The sequence below is a fragment of the Rutilus rutilus genome, assembly GCF_951802725.1.
Source record: "Rutilus rutilus genome assembly, chromosome: 13".
Classification (NCBI taxonomy): domain Eukaryota; kingdom Metazoa; phylum Chordata; class Actinopteri; order Cypriniformes; family Leuciscidae; genus Rutilus; species Rutilus rutilus.
In genome coordinates, this window is record NC_140218.1 from 21,969,272 (window position 1) to 21,981,261 (window position 11,990).

Below are 11,990 nucleotides of genomic sequence, written 5' to 3' on the forward strand. Positions count from 1 at the left end.
TATACATATTGACGCTTCACAAATAGGGTACAGTTTGGTGTCCAGTTACTTTAAAGCATTTGAAGCTCTAATTCTTTTTTGTTGTAAGAACTGTTAGATGTTTGAAAAACTATTATCTAACATAAAATTTGCATGAACGACAGTCAGTAGCTGGTTTCCAACACTTTAAATGTCCCTGTGTCCTCTTAAAATTGTGATTTGTCCTGTCCTGGTCATTTCCAGGCCTTGTTTTGTACCCTATTCGTAGAAGTTTTGCTGTCCACATGAAACAGTTCAGAGAACAAGAACAGAGAAGTTCTTCTCATACTGTCAAAAAATGTTTGTGTCAAAAAGTCATTTTGGCGTAAGTGAAAAGGCTTCACTGAACATTGGACAGATTTATTTTTCATCTGACATGCTTTACACATTAAACATCACAACATAATCATCATTATTGTAAAATACTTAGCAAAAATACATGCTTGCTTGTTTGTTGTTTTCAGTATATACAGTGTTGGTTAATAAGCAGTTACATTTCTAATCTGTTGCTCTTCCCGGAGCTCGGCACATTTGTAACCCAAAATAGTTGTTGAGTTGACACTTTGACACCCTCTCTTTTAAATTGAATGTGCTTCCTATCAACTTGTTCACTGGTCTTCCACGTCTAAACACTTGTCACATATATATAGATACTCTTGTTCATTATCTGAATCTCATGTATTTTTGTTGGGCAACCTTCTATATGTAAAATCTAAAACTGAAGGTGCAATGTTTTGTAAAGTGCATTCATTCTTATTGCGAAACCATTTATTATTCTCCTTTTGGGTGTATGAATGAATTTTATCCTTTCATTGAAGCTCCAGGCATCAACTTCATAAAGGGAATTTAAAAAAAAAACTTATTTCAGGCTCAGTGGACTGTCATTGTGTTTTTTTCTGTTCTTTAAATATGTCATTACCATAACTTGAGAAGAGAATTGGAAAGGTTGTATGAAAAGAATGTACATATGTTAATATATTAGAAAATACCTTCATGTATATCTTTTCTTTTTTTTCATCCTCTATTCGATAAAAGATCCATTTCTTTGTGAATATATGACTGTGGATTATGCCATGTACACGCATACAATACAATAGTATGCATACACTTTCATTGGTATTAATCTGTCATACACATGCTCACACACACACACACACACACACTGTACTGTCCACCATGACCACTGTGAGTGAAGCAGGAGGCTCTGGATTTTGTATAAATTGTACATGTGAATGATGTTACAGTTGAAAAATTTGTAGTATTGCTATTGGTTTATTTTCTATGAAAGAACATTTGTGACCCGTTATGTTTTTCTTCAATAAAATGGAGCAAGGGTCAGTGTCATGAGTCGTGTGGTAATTGTGTCTAAATTATTTATTCGTGATTGTGTTGTGGATTTTGTTCTTCTCCTGCCCACCAGAGGGAGCTATAGGCTGCAAAATGAGATCAAGGTATGTTGACGTGCTTTTGAGAAGTATTTTGTAGGCATATTTAGCAGTACAAATACTGGAGATCACAAACAAAATGTTTAATATTCCATCAGATCATATCATCTGAATGTTTGATGTCATGCTGTCCAGGATTAATGCTTTTGTATTTATTTCATAACTTTGTTAGATGGCTTTTTGTCCAAAGTACCATCTGCATATTTCTCTTGGATTAATGTGCTTCTGATATAGCATGTTGCTCAGATATCTTATTATATCTCGAAATGCAACTAACTTGTCATGTTTTTTCCCCCCTATATCTTTTCATTTCCGTGCAGTTCATTTGGAAAGTGTTTTCTGCTGGCATTTAACTCATCCCTCAAAAGCCAATGGCATTTGACCTGCTCTGCCAGTGAAACTGAAGACCTGTGCTTCCCAATCTTGTTTTAATGACCAGATGCTGAACAAATGTTTGAGCTATCAATGCTCTCTCTCTCTTTCTCTCTGTATGTATGTGTGTATGAGTGAAAGAGAGATAGGGACTAAGCTTCTTCAGTGGTAGTATTAGAAAGATTTTGTCTGTCTGTGTGGAGCCTGAATTCAGACCATAGTTGGCCATTTTTAGTAATTGTTCATTCTTTTTTGCAGGTGATTTGTGAATAGTATCCAACCGATGGTAGACATTGGGAGTGTTCTGGAAATCTTTATTTTTCAACTCCATTTGGCGATGCTAGTGATGCTAAATGTTTTAAGTGGCCGGACACTTGCACTCGCAGTCATGACAAATAGGGGTCAAGTAAAGACGCATCAATGGCCAATCTTTGAAACATGATCAAACTGTGCCAGGCCCATCTGATAAGTGTAGTATCACCTTGTTGGCTGCAGTGAAAACAGTGTTTATTTAATCCCATGGAATTAGCCACCACAACAAATCACACCAAAAGTACAATAAAATATTAAACCAGTAATCCTGTAATCTGTACTAAATACGTGGTCATGTTATTTTACATAAACCACGGTGCACTTATATCAACATAAATTGAATTGGTCAGTGCTGTTGTGATTGAAAGTGCTTTAATGATATGGCCCAGATTCGTTGATCCCTTGTAGTTAGGACGTCAATGATGTGCATTCAAGTGGGTGTCCTATTTTCCGAGACATTCATATTTTGTGACTATTGGTGCTTTTTTCTGACTCAGACTATTATTTATTTTGTGGCCAGTTGTCTCAACATTGCAAGGTTCAGCGGGGGTGATAGTATCTTGCTCTTGGGCATGTTGGTAAGGATCATGTGGAGTGAGAGCCCAGAATGCACCTGGAAGAAAAGTGTGTCGCCATGTCCTCAGCCGAGGCTGACAGGTGCTCTTTTTGGGGCCGCTGGCATGCAGTCTTCTTTGCGTGTGTGAATGTGTATATTGGATTATCTCATCTTTCTCTTTAAAGACCCTGGTGAGAGAATCCAAGCCGGGTGATCTTCTCCACTAAGCCCGGTCATGCACCCTCCTTGACGATTGATAGTTTGGTTCTGTAAAATGAGATTGAATCAGCTCTGCCAAAGCAAGGCACACAGATTTATCGTCATTTTATTGTCTTGCATGCGAGTACATTTTTTTGATCACAGTAGCATGATGTCCTTTCCTGTTGTGTCCCATCCAAAAGCCAACTGTGTCACACAGTATGTTGCTCATGATATTTATAATTTATTCATATGCTAGACGTTAATTGTGAAAGGAATATCTGCACGGCTTTTCTGACACTTCCAAATGCCCTACTGAGAAGATATCCTGAACCTACTGTACCTTCCTTTTCACTAATGAACCTGACATTTGTTTCTTTTACAGGGACACCGGAGGAAGTAACATTTCAGACTAGTTGATATTTTTCAAAGATGTGCCACATAAAAAAGGTCAAAGGCAAGTCCTTTTTTTTTCCGTTGATGCCTGCCAGAAAGGTTAAGGTTACAATATGACCTATGGGAGTATTGTGTAATTCCATTGGGCTGTGCCATGCCATTCTCCAGTGCATGTGATGTAAGAGGAAAGCTGTCTGTGGTCACAGCATGTGTTCTGTTTGCCTGGAGATTTACAGCAGCACAGGAGTAAACATGAATTAAGAACACTGAGCGACAAAAATAAACAACAGCAGCTGGAAAAGCGATGAGTAATGTCCGCTTTCATGAACGCACTGGAGAAGAGGTACTGTCCAAATCTTTTTGTATTCACCTTGATTCATGTAAAATGTGGATGTTTTGAAAGCTTTGAGATTTTCAGGACAGCCATTACATTACGGATATAAACAAATGTGATTGAAGTCTGCAGCTGTGACGAAGTCAGAAGGTTTGCATGCAATTTCTGATTTGTAGCATGCAATAGAAGGCAATGATGTTCTCCATTGAGGTTCACAGTTATTCACACCATCTCTCACTTTCAGGGCAGTAATCTGTATGCGCACAGCCCCATGTTAATCGTCACATGCATCACCATGGCAATGGAGACAGAATATGAAATAAGACACTACGCAGACTGAATCAAAGGACAATAACAAAAAGAAACCGAACGTGATTAAACTGTTGCCAACAAGTCATTAGCTGTTTATCCAGGATGGAAGAAGACTTGCAACCACAGCTTTGGGTCAAATGTGTTATGGGCACCACAGTTCAAATGTCTCTCAATCAAGAGCAGAAGCGAATGGACCAAGATACAGATCAGCACATAGTGTACATTTAAATTAAAGAACCAGAATTCCCTTCTGACTGTGGGTAAACCGAGTGGTCTACACCTCCCCTTCCGTCGTCACATTCCCCTCCCCTCTCCATGCCCCCAGCGCTTCGCAGTCTCTAGTTCACTCGTCTCTATTTACCTCTTTGCTAATCCCTCACATCGCTCTCTCTCTCTCTCTTCCACACATTCTCTCGATCGCTGTCTCTCCTCCCCTTTCAAGCTCAGAGCCAGCGGGCTGCCACACGACCCACACTGCCTGCTACATGATCTCCTGGAAAACAGAGCTCCGTGTCTTTGTAGCCACTTGCTGCTGCTCAAGCCTTGGTAGATTGCAATCTAGGAGACAAGGAAAGATGCCTTCGCGACAACCCTGACTCCTGTCATCTTCAGATGCGCCCCTGTCCCCTTTCCTAGTATCTTGCCCCCTGACCCTTTACCCCATCCCCTCTCCTCTACCCCTCTCCAGACCTCCCTCACTTAATCCCCCCCGATCTCCCCCTCACCTCGCACCCTCTTGACAATGTTCTCATGTGTTCATTGGCTTCAGCCTTTCCTTGCCTTGCTATCCTCTACCTTGTTAACTTGGGGGTATAACTGCCCATCTAGCTGCTTGTGTCCGGACCATCACACCGTGGACTGCACAGGTCAAGGACTCACCCGTCTTCCAGACTCTATCCCTTTGGACATACGGAGACTCCTTCTGTCTGACAACTGGATTTCCTGGATCCCTTCTGATTTCCTGGTTCTCTACAGTGATTTGGTCTACCTGGATCTGAGAAATAACTCCCTAACGAGCCTGGAGCCTGGGACTCTGAGTACATCCTCCAGACTGGTCTATCTAGACCTGGGGAGCAACAACTTGACTGAGATACCCTCTGGAACTTTTGGGGAGTCCCGTAGTCTGATCAAGCTACGGCTGGGGAACAATCCGTATTTGAATATGATCAGCAAGGACGCCTTCTTCGGCCTCACCTCCTTACGAGAGCTCGAGCTGGAGAGGAATGCCCTCTCTGGCCTGGACGTCGGGGTGTTGAGCCAGTTGCCTTCCTTGCGGATGATACGCCTGGAAGGGAACCCCTGGGTATGCAATTGCAACTTTGCCAAACTCTTCCTGTGGCTGTTAGAAAATCGTCACAAGCTTCCAACTGGTAAGCTTCTTAAATCTTGCTTTCGTGATCTGCATCCATCTGCATGAAATAATGTCATATTATTTTTTTTCTAATAAACACTAGAAACCTTTTCAATCACTTGAACCCTTCACAGTGTGTGGTGGTTCACCTGTGGAAGATTCAAATGGTCAATAACACTTAGGGTGAGAAGTGAGAATATCTATTTTCTGACTAGGTCATACATGTGGATGAACTGATTTTGTTTGGGATAGAGACACACTTTAGGTGATCACTAGAATATGCAAAATATTCTTGTGCATAATTAATGAAACATATGCCACACAACATGTTCCCTAATTTTGATCTCATGTCTTGTTCTCTTGGCTGACGTTAATTTGAGTGGTAACTAAAGGAAAAAATTGAGGGAACTGTACCCTCTTGTATACACTATCCGTTGGTCATTAGGTCACTTACCACTAGTCTAAGTTTAAGGTCAAGACAGCTACATCAAATATGAATGCATGGTCCTCACTGTCCCTTAGAAGCACAGGTCACTTTTCTCCCCCTGTGTCTGTTTAAGAGACTAATGTAACATTAAGTTGCATGTTACAAACATGTCAATATAAAAAAAAATTGTTTGGGTTTTGGTCACACATACATTATATAATGTATACTGTTGGAAACTTAACCAAATATTATAAACATTTGAGAAATGTTACTTTCTTAAATCATAGTTATCCTCATAGATGTGAATCTTCCTGATAGGATTAAACTCCGTATTTAGGGAAAGATTTGCTTGATATTCAGACTATTTATTTGAATAATTCTGTAGCTTATGATTTGAAGAGTCTTAGATCATATATGACTATATTGTTTTTACATTTTTATGGTTGTAACTAATAAAGCAGTTCATTTTCAAAGTAATGATATTAACTCAGTTCTATTTGTAAACAATAACCTTTCACCCATTCACAAATGTTTGCAGTCTATTGACGATCTTTTATGAACGACACATTTGCAGATTCTTAACAAGTCATTAACAATGTTAACTGACTTGGGTATTAACTTTGAGTTTACTATTACTTTAAAAACAAACAAAATATTTAATGAATATTTCTTGAGGGTTCTTTTCTTCAAAGAATGTACAGTCTACACAATATCCTTAAGTAATCTTGTCTTACCATTTATGTTCATTTAAATTGTGTAATTACATTTTGTATTGATGAGCAAGTGCAGAGAAGAACCAAGAATACATAAGTCTATATTGATTAAAATGTGCCCAGTTGTTTTAAACAGTCCAGATATTATATATTTATATGCATACATTTGGTAGACACTTTTACTGAAATTGACATTGCATTCAAAGTATACATTTTATCAGTTCATGCATTTCTTGACAATTAAACCCATAACCGTGGTGTTATGTATCTACATAATGCTATAAATGCTGGGGGGTTCGACTGCAGGAAAAAATACTATCGTTTTTTTATTGTAATTCGAAAAAAAAATTAAATATATCAGAATCCACCATAATGTAGTCTTTAATTTAGATAGTCTAGTTTAAACTCCCTTACAGTGTTGTAATTCTTGCACTTGGGTATGGATGAACACGTCACATCCATTATTCAACCCAACATTGAATCTGATACTGATGATAGCACACCTCTGGCACACTTTCAGTTGCCTGGTAATTTGATATTCAGGTGGATAATCAAGAGCAAGAACTAAGATTTCCACCAAAATGTAAGCAAAGCGTGTGTAGTGACATCCACATATGTGACAGGCGCACACAACTCTTTAAACAACCCTCAAAGGTCAACAGACAGAGCCTGAGAGGTTACCACATAATATAATATCACAATGAAGTGAACAAGTTATGCATTTACCACAAGATAACACATGCACAGTTATAGCAAAAAAGGATGGAATTTGTCAGGCTCATGTAGCCTAGGATTTTGAGCACACTAATCAAATGTATTGAATGAATTCAGTGTAATCTGAACGGAGAGACCTAATGATAATGAGATTCATATATTCAGCTTTATTACACACCAGAGGTGAAGCTTTGATTCAGTTCATTGTTGCGAACACAAGAACATGGCTCGCCTTACACATATGTGGTGACAGCAGGCAATACGACACTAGTCGGCTGACTGCGTTTGTGGCCGATGTGAGGATTTTCTAAATGGATAAAAGCATGTGCGTGTTAGTCATTTGTGATTTTCGCTTTGGGGATCTCCAGTGTAAAACACTGAAGCTCTAGCATGATGAAACGTCAGATGAGCTCTTAGAGATGGGCAAACAGCCACGTGACAGACTCAACAAAGGAGGCTGAGGTCACTGAATCCTCTGCATGTGGAAAACCCCTTCTGGATGGAGTGACTCATCCACACTTACAGCCTCACACGTTTGATGATGATGTCAACTGACTTTGGCCAATGACATGCACAAACACGGTGGCATTGTATTATGACATGGACGGTTATATATTACTGAGAATGGCGTTTCTTTTAATTAAAAAAATCATTTTTTTTCTCTCTCTCTCTCTCTCTCCTAAAGAATAATATGCTCCTAAAGAGCTACACAGAATCACAAGGGGCTTTGAGCACGAACGCAATTAAAGGAGAGATGGAGCTGTGGAGCTCTGCCGCTCTGTTGTGTCTGTCTGTCAGCGTGGCTGTATTACGTAGGCGATGTTCCGCTTTAAATCTGTCATCTGGTGTCCGCTGATCACACGGCTGAAAGGAGATTAAAACTCCCTCTGTGAAAATACAAATACAAACCAACAAGGAAAATTTCACAAATGTTTCCCATAAAGAGAGGGGAGGGGGGGAGGGGGGGATTGGAAAGCATCCCATCTCACTTCTTATCATGCCGTTATGTAATGGGAGTTTTCTGAGTCATATTTGCAACCGTGTTTTTGCTAGATACAAACATTTCCAAATAATAATACCACCATGCTATACTGTAGGGAATATTTCTTTATACTGATTATATCATAATATGTTTATTTCTGTAACATTATATTTATGTAGTCTTATTTCCTATAGATCATGTGTATACTATTTTTGAGTGGGAACAAAGATGTGGCATTAGTAATGATATTAAGATTTTGATATTTTTATTTAGATCATTTGCACAGGCCTTTGAGTTTCTGTTGTGGCTAGGTTTTCAATAAAGATGTTTGTTTTTTACTTGATCTCAAACAGATATGAGCACTTTGTGTTCTAGGTGTAGCTTACCCATCATAAAAGCACTTAAATGAAATACTGTTATGTGTTATTACATGTTCAGCTGGATATATAGCCTTGAGTTTGTGTGCGTGTGCGTGTTAATGAAGTCCACTTACTCATTTATTATCCTTTGAAGCGATACACTGTCTGAATATGTGACCATCAAATGGCACTAAAGAGCTGAACAAAGAGAAATGAAATGGGGTTTTAAATGGGAAATATAAACTGAAATGGGCAGTAAAATGAAAGAATAAGTTTAAAAACAGCTGAACTTTCTTTTAATTATCGATACACAACATTCAAAAGTTCATTAAATATTTTTTAAAGAATATATTCTCACTAAGACTGCATTTATTTGATCAAAATTCTGTAAAAAGTAATATTTTGAAATATTAAAATGTTATATTAATATTTTATAATATATATAATAATATTTAATATTAAAATCTCAATGTAATATATTTTTAACTATAATTTATTCCTGTGATGCAAAGCTGAATTTTCACAGTGTACCTGAAATGTTTGTACATTTTCGTGCAAATTGGATTTCATTCGATCATAATATGATGTAATGGATGGTTGAGATTTTTAAAAATTACAAAACATGGTGCTTTGTTCAAACTTCCATAATGTTTGTGCATGATATTGTGCAGCTGAGGATGCTTGTGACATTCGTGACCTGACATGTGAGCTGGTTCGGAAACTCACACAAGTCCGGAAACTGAACACTCGTCATGTGAGACCAAACTAGATGTTCCATCATGGACTCTTCACCTAAAGATTCAATGTACCTTTTTTTTCCAAGGCATTTCTTTTGAAGCTGTCATATAATGAGAAATGACATTCATTTTAAGTAATGTGTACTATGAAAATATACTGTATATAATTCTAAACTTCCTCCCTAGTCCAATAACACAAAAATAACACAATAACAAAAAAACTAAGCTTACGTTTGTGGGAGGCCTGGTAAACCCTACATTATGGGGACAAAATGTCCCCACAAACATGGCAATATCCATAATCCTTGGACATTTCTTTTTTGTCCCCATGAGGAAAACAGCTTATAAATCATACAGAGTGATGTTTTTTGAAAATGTAAAAATGCAGAAAGTTGTGTGTGATGGGTAGGGTTAGTGTAAGGGGATATAATTTACAGTTTGTACAGTTTAAAATCATTACGTCTACGGAAAGACATGCGCGCGTGTGCATGTATTAGGGCTGTCAAGCAATTAAAAATTGAAATCTAATTAATCGCACATCAATTTTGGCTGTGAAATTAAAGGGGTGGTATAATGCCCTTTTCACAAGATGTAAAATAAGTCTCTGATGTCCCCAGAGTGTGTATATTAAGTTTTAGCTCAAAATACCCCACAGATATTTTTATATAGCATGTTAAAATTGTCACTTTTTGAGGGTGAGCAAAAACGCACTGTTTTTGTGTCGTCCCTTTATATGCAAATGAGCTGCTGCTCCCGGCACAGAGGGTGGAGCTTCAACTGCTTGTGTTCTTTTACCTCACACAGACATGCACTGAAAATGTAGAATGTAGAATGCAACAGGAGATTTCTGAATGGTTAATTGATGAATTTATGTAGCTTATGTGTAGTTATCTTTTAGTCATTGATTAGAATATTCTGTCATGATAATCTATAAATCGTGTTCCCGGGGGCGGGGTTTATGTAAATTTTAGGGTTAGTGATGTCACTAACCCAGGAGGAATGTCCTGTAGTCCCTACCAGCCATTTGTTGTAGTCCTTCAAAAGCAATTTCTTTAAAAGAAAATATCTCCCTTTTCTTTGAACTTTGAGCGTTGTAACTTTGCAGATGTTGTTTATGCTCAAACAGCAACGTTACACACTAACTAAAGTTAGAAAAGTGAAATCATAATCAACCACCCCTTTAAGTCATTCATGTTAGATGAGAAAAGCATTGAAAGACATTACAAAAAGTAACTTTAGAAATAAGTATTTTTATTCAACGTAGAATTTATTACACAAACTTTTAAAGCTACAATGTGGCCATAACATAAAAAAAAAAAAAAAAAAAAATTTATCTGGAGTGTGCTTTTTTTTTAGTGGAATAAAAATATCAAAAATGTATTTTTTCCCCTCTCCGTCTGTCTCTTTTACAGGGTTAGAGGGTATGGAGTGCTCTCTTCCAGTGGACGGGCGGCAGGTGTCACTCACTGAGCTTTCTGAGGACAGTTTCCGAGAGTGTCGGGGATTGCTGACTCTCACTGATTATCTTATAGTGATTTTTTCTGGAATTTGTATTTCAGTGGTAGCCATTATTGCCAGTTTCTTTTTGGCTTCCACTATCCACTGTTTCCAGCGACTCAAATCCAAAAGGACAGATGAAGAGGAGACAGAGGAATGAGGGGACTCACTGGACAGAATGGAAGTTACAAATTGCCCATAATTCAACACAGGGGAAGCCAAGGGATTGGATAAAGGGGTGACTCACCTTATTTCCATGACAAAAGAACCCTGAATTAGGCCCTGTGCAACTAAGGTGAGGCTGCTGTCTCGCATCTCGTGATTCACAACCTTCATCCATGTTGCTTGCAAGAAGCATCATATTTTTATACTTGAACACCAATGATTGAATTGAGCCTTAAGACTAAAACTGTTCCTGAACATGCAGTTTATGAAAACCACTGTCTCATGCCCCTGTATTCAAAAGTAATCAGCATTATATTTTGACATTAGACAGCAACAATGGTCTTTTTATGAGATGTGCGAGTTAGTATTTTCTACATGAGTTATTTTTGGTATTATGTACATGTATCTTGCTCTGTTGTAGTAAGGTTTAGCTACTTGCACTTTAAAGTACAGAAGGCATTGCACACAATCCCAGTGAGCCATACTGTAAGCCCTTTTTCATAAACCATAATGGCACTTATCACCAAAGAATTAACATAAAATGAGCATACATTGTAATGTAAATGTTTTTCAAGAGAAGGGTTCAAAACACCATTATAAATATTGTAAGACATGTTTGGCTGTTGTCTGTAACCTACAACAACTTCATAAATGTCATGCATACTCTTAATATAGTAGTTACAGATGGGTCAAAATTATATATCAAGTAATCAAGGTATTTTAAAGGCTAAATTAAAAGGGAACTTTTTGTCTTTCATTTTATGTCAATTCTGTCTAGTCAATTCTTTCCTTTTTTACTCTCTGTTATGACTAAATAAACATTGACGCCAAAGTGTTTGAAATGATTAATATCATGTCTTAATCTTTCTTTTTTTCTTTTTGCATATATACCTGACCCCAATTCTGATAACTTAATTGTAATGGTATGAAGAAATTATGTATCTGGTGAGTAAATCTTGAGGTAAATTATCTTCATATATAGTCACACGCTGGCTTGACACAGTAGGACGATTAACTTACATTTAATAAACACCAGGAACCATACAGAGATACGCACCAGCACAAAACTTCAACACAAGACCATGAACAGAAGATAACTAGG

The 11,990-nt window shown here is 37.7% G+C and overlaps 1 protein-coding gene across 2 annotated transcripts; it reads left to right on the forward strand.

The window, feature by feature from the left end:
• Positions 1-3,468: 3,468 nt before the first annotated feature.
• Positions 3,469-11,735, forward strand: lrrc38a (leucine rich repeat containing 38a). Of its 2 annotated transcripts, none has more exons than XM_084427440.1 (3): positions 3,469-3,640; positions 3,876-5,313; positions 10,639-11,735. In XM_084427440.1, the coding sequence occupies exons 2-3, from the start codon at positions 4,686-4,688 to the stop codon at positions 10,881-10,883; spliced, it is 873 nt and encodes a 290-aa protein (XP_084283566.1). In that variant the 5' UTR covers positions 3,469-3,640; positions 3,876-4,685; the 3' UTR covers positions 10,884-11,735. The 2 variants fall into 2 exon arrangements, with proteins under 2 accessions (XP_084283566.1, XP_084283567.1); XM_084427441.1 differs by lacking the exon at positions 3,469-3,640 and adding an exon at positions 3,672-3,781.
• Positions 11,736-11,990: the final 255 nt, after the last annotated feature.

Coding starts and splice junctions, on each gene's coding strand:
- lrrc38a (XM_084427440.1), top strand. CDS start 4,686: ATGTTCTCATGTGTTCATTGGCTTCAGCCTTTCCTTGCCTTGCTATCC. Junction 5,314..10,638: donor TCGTCACAAGCTTCCAACTG/GTAAGCTTCTTA, acceptor TCTCTTTTACAG/GGTTAGAGGGTATGGAGTGC.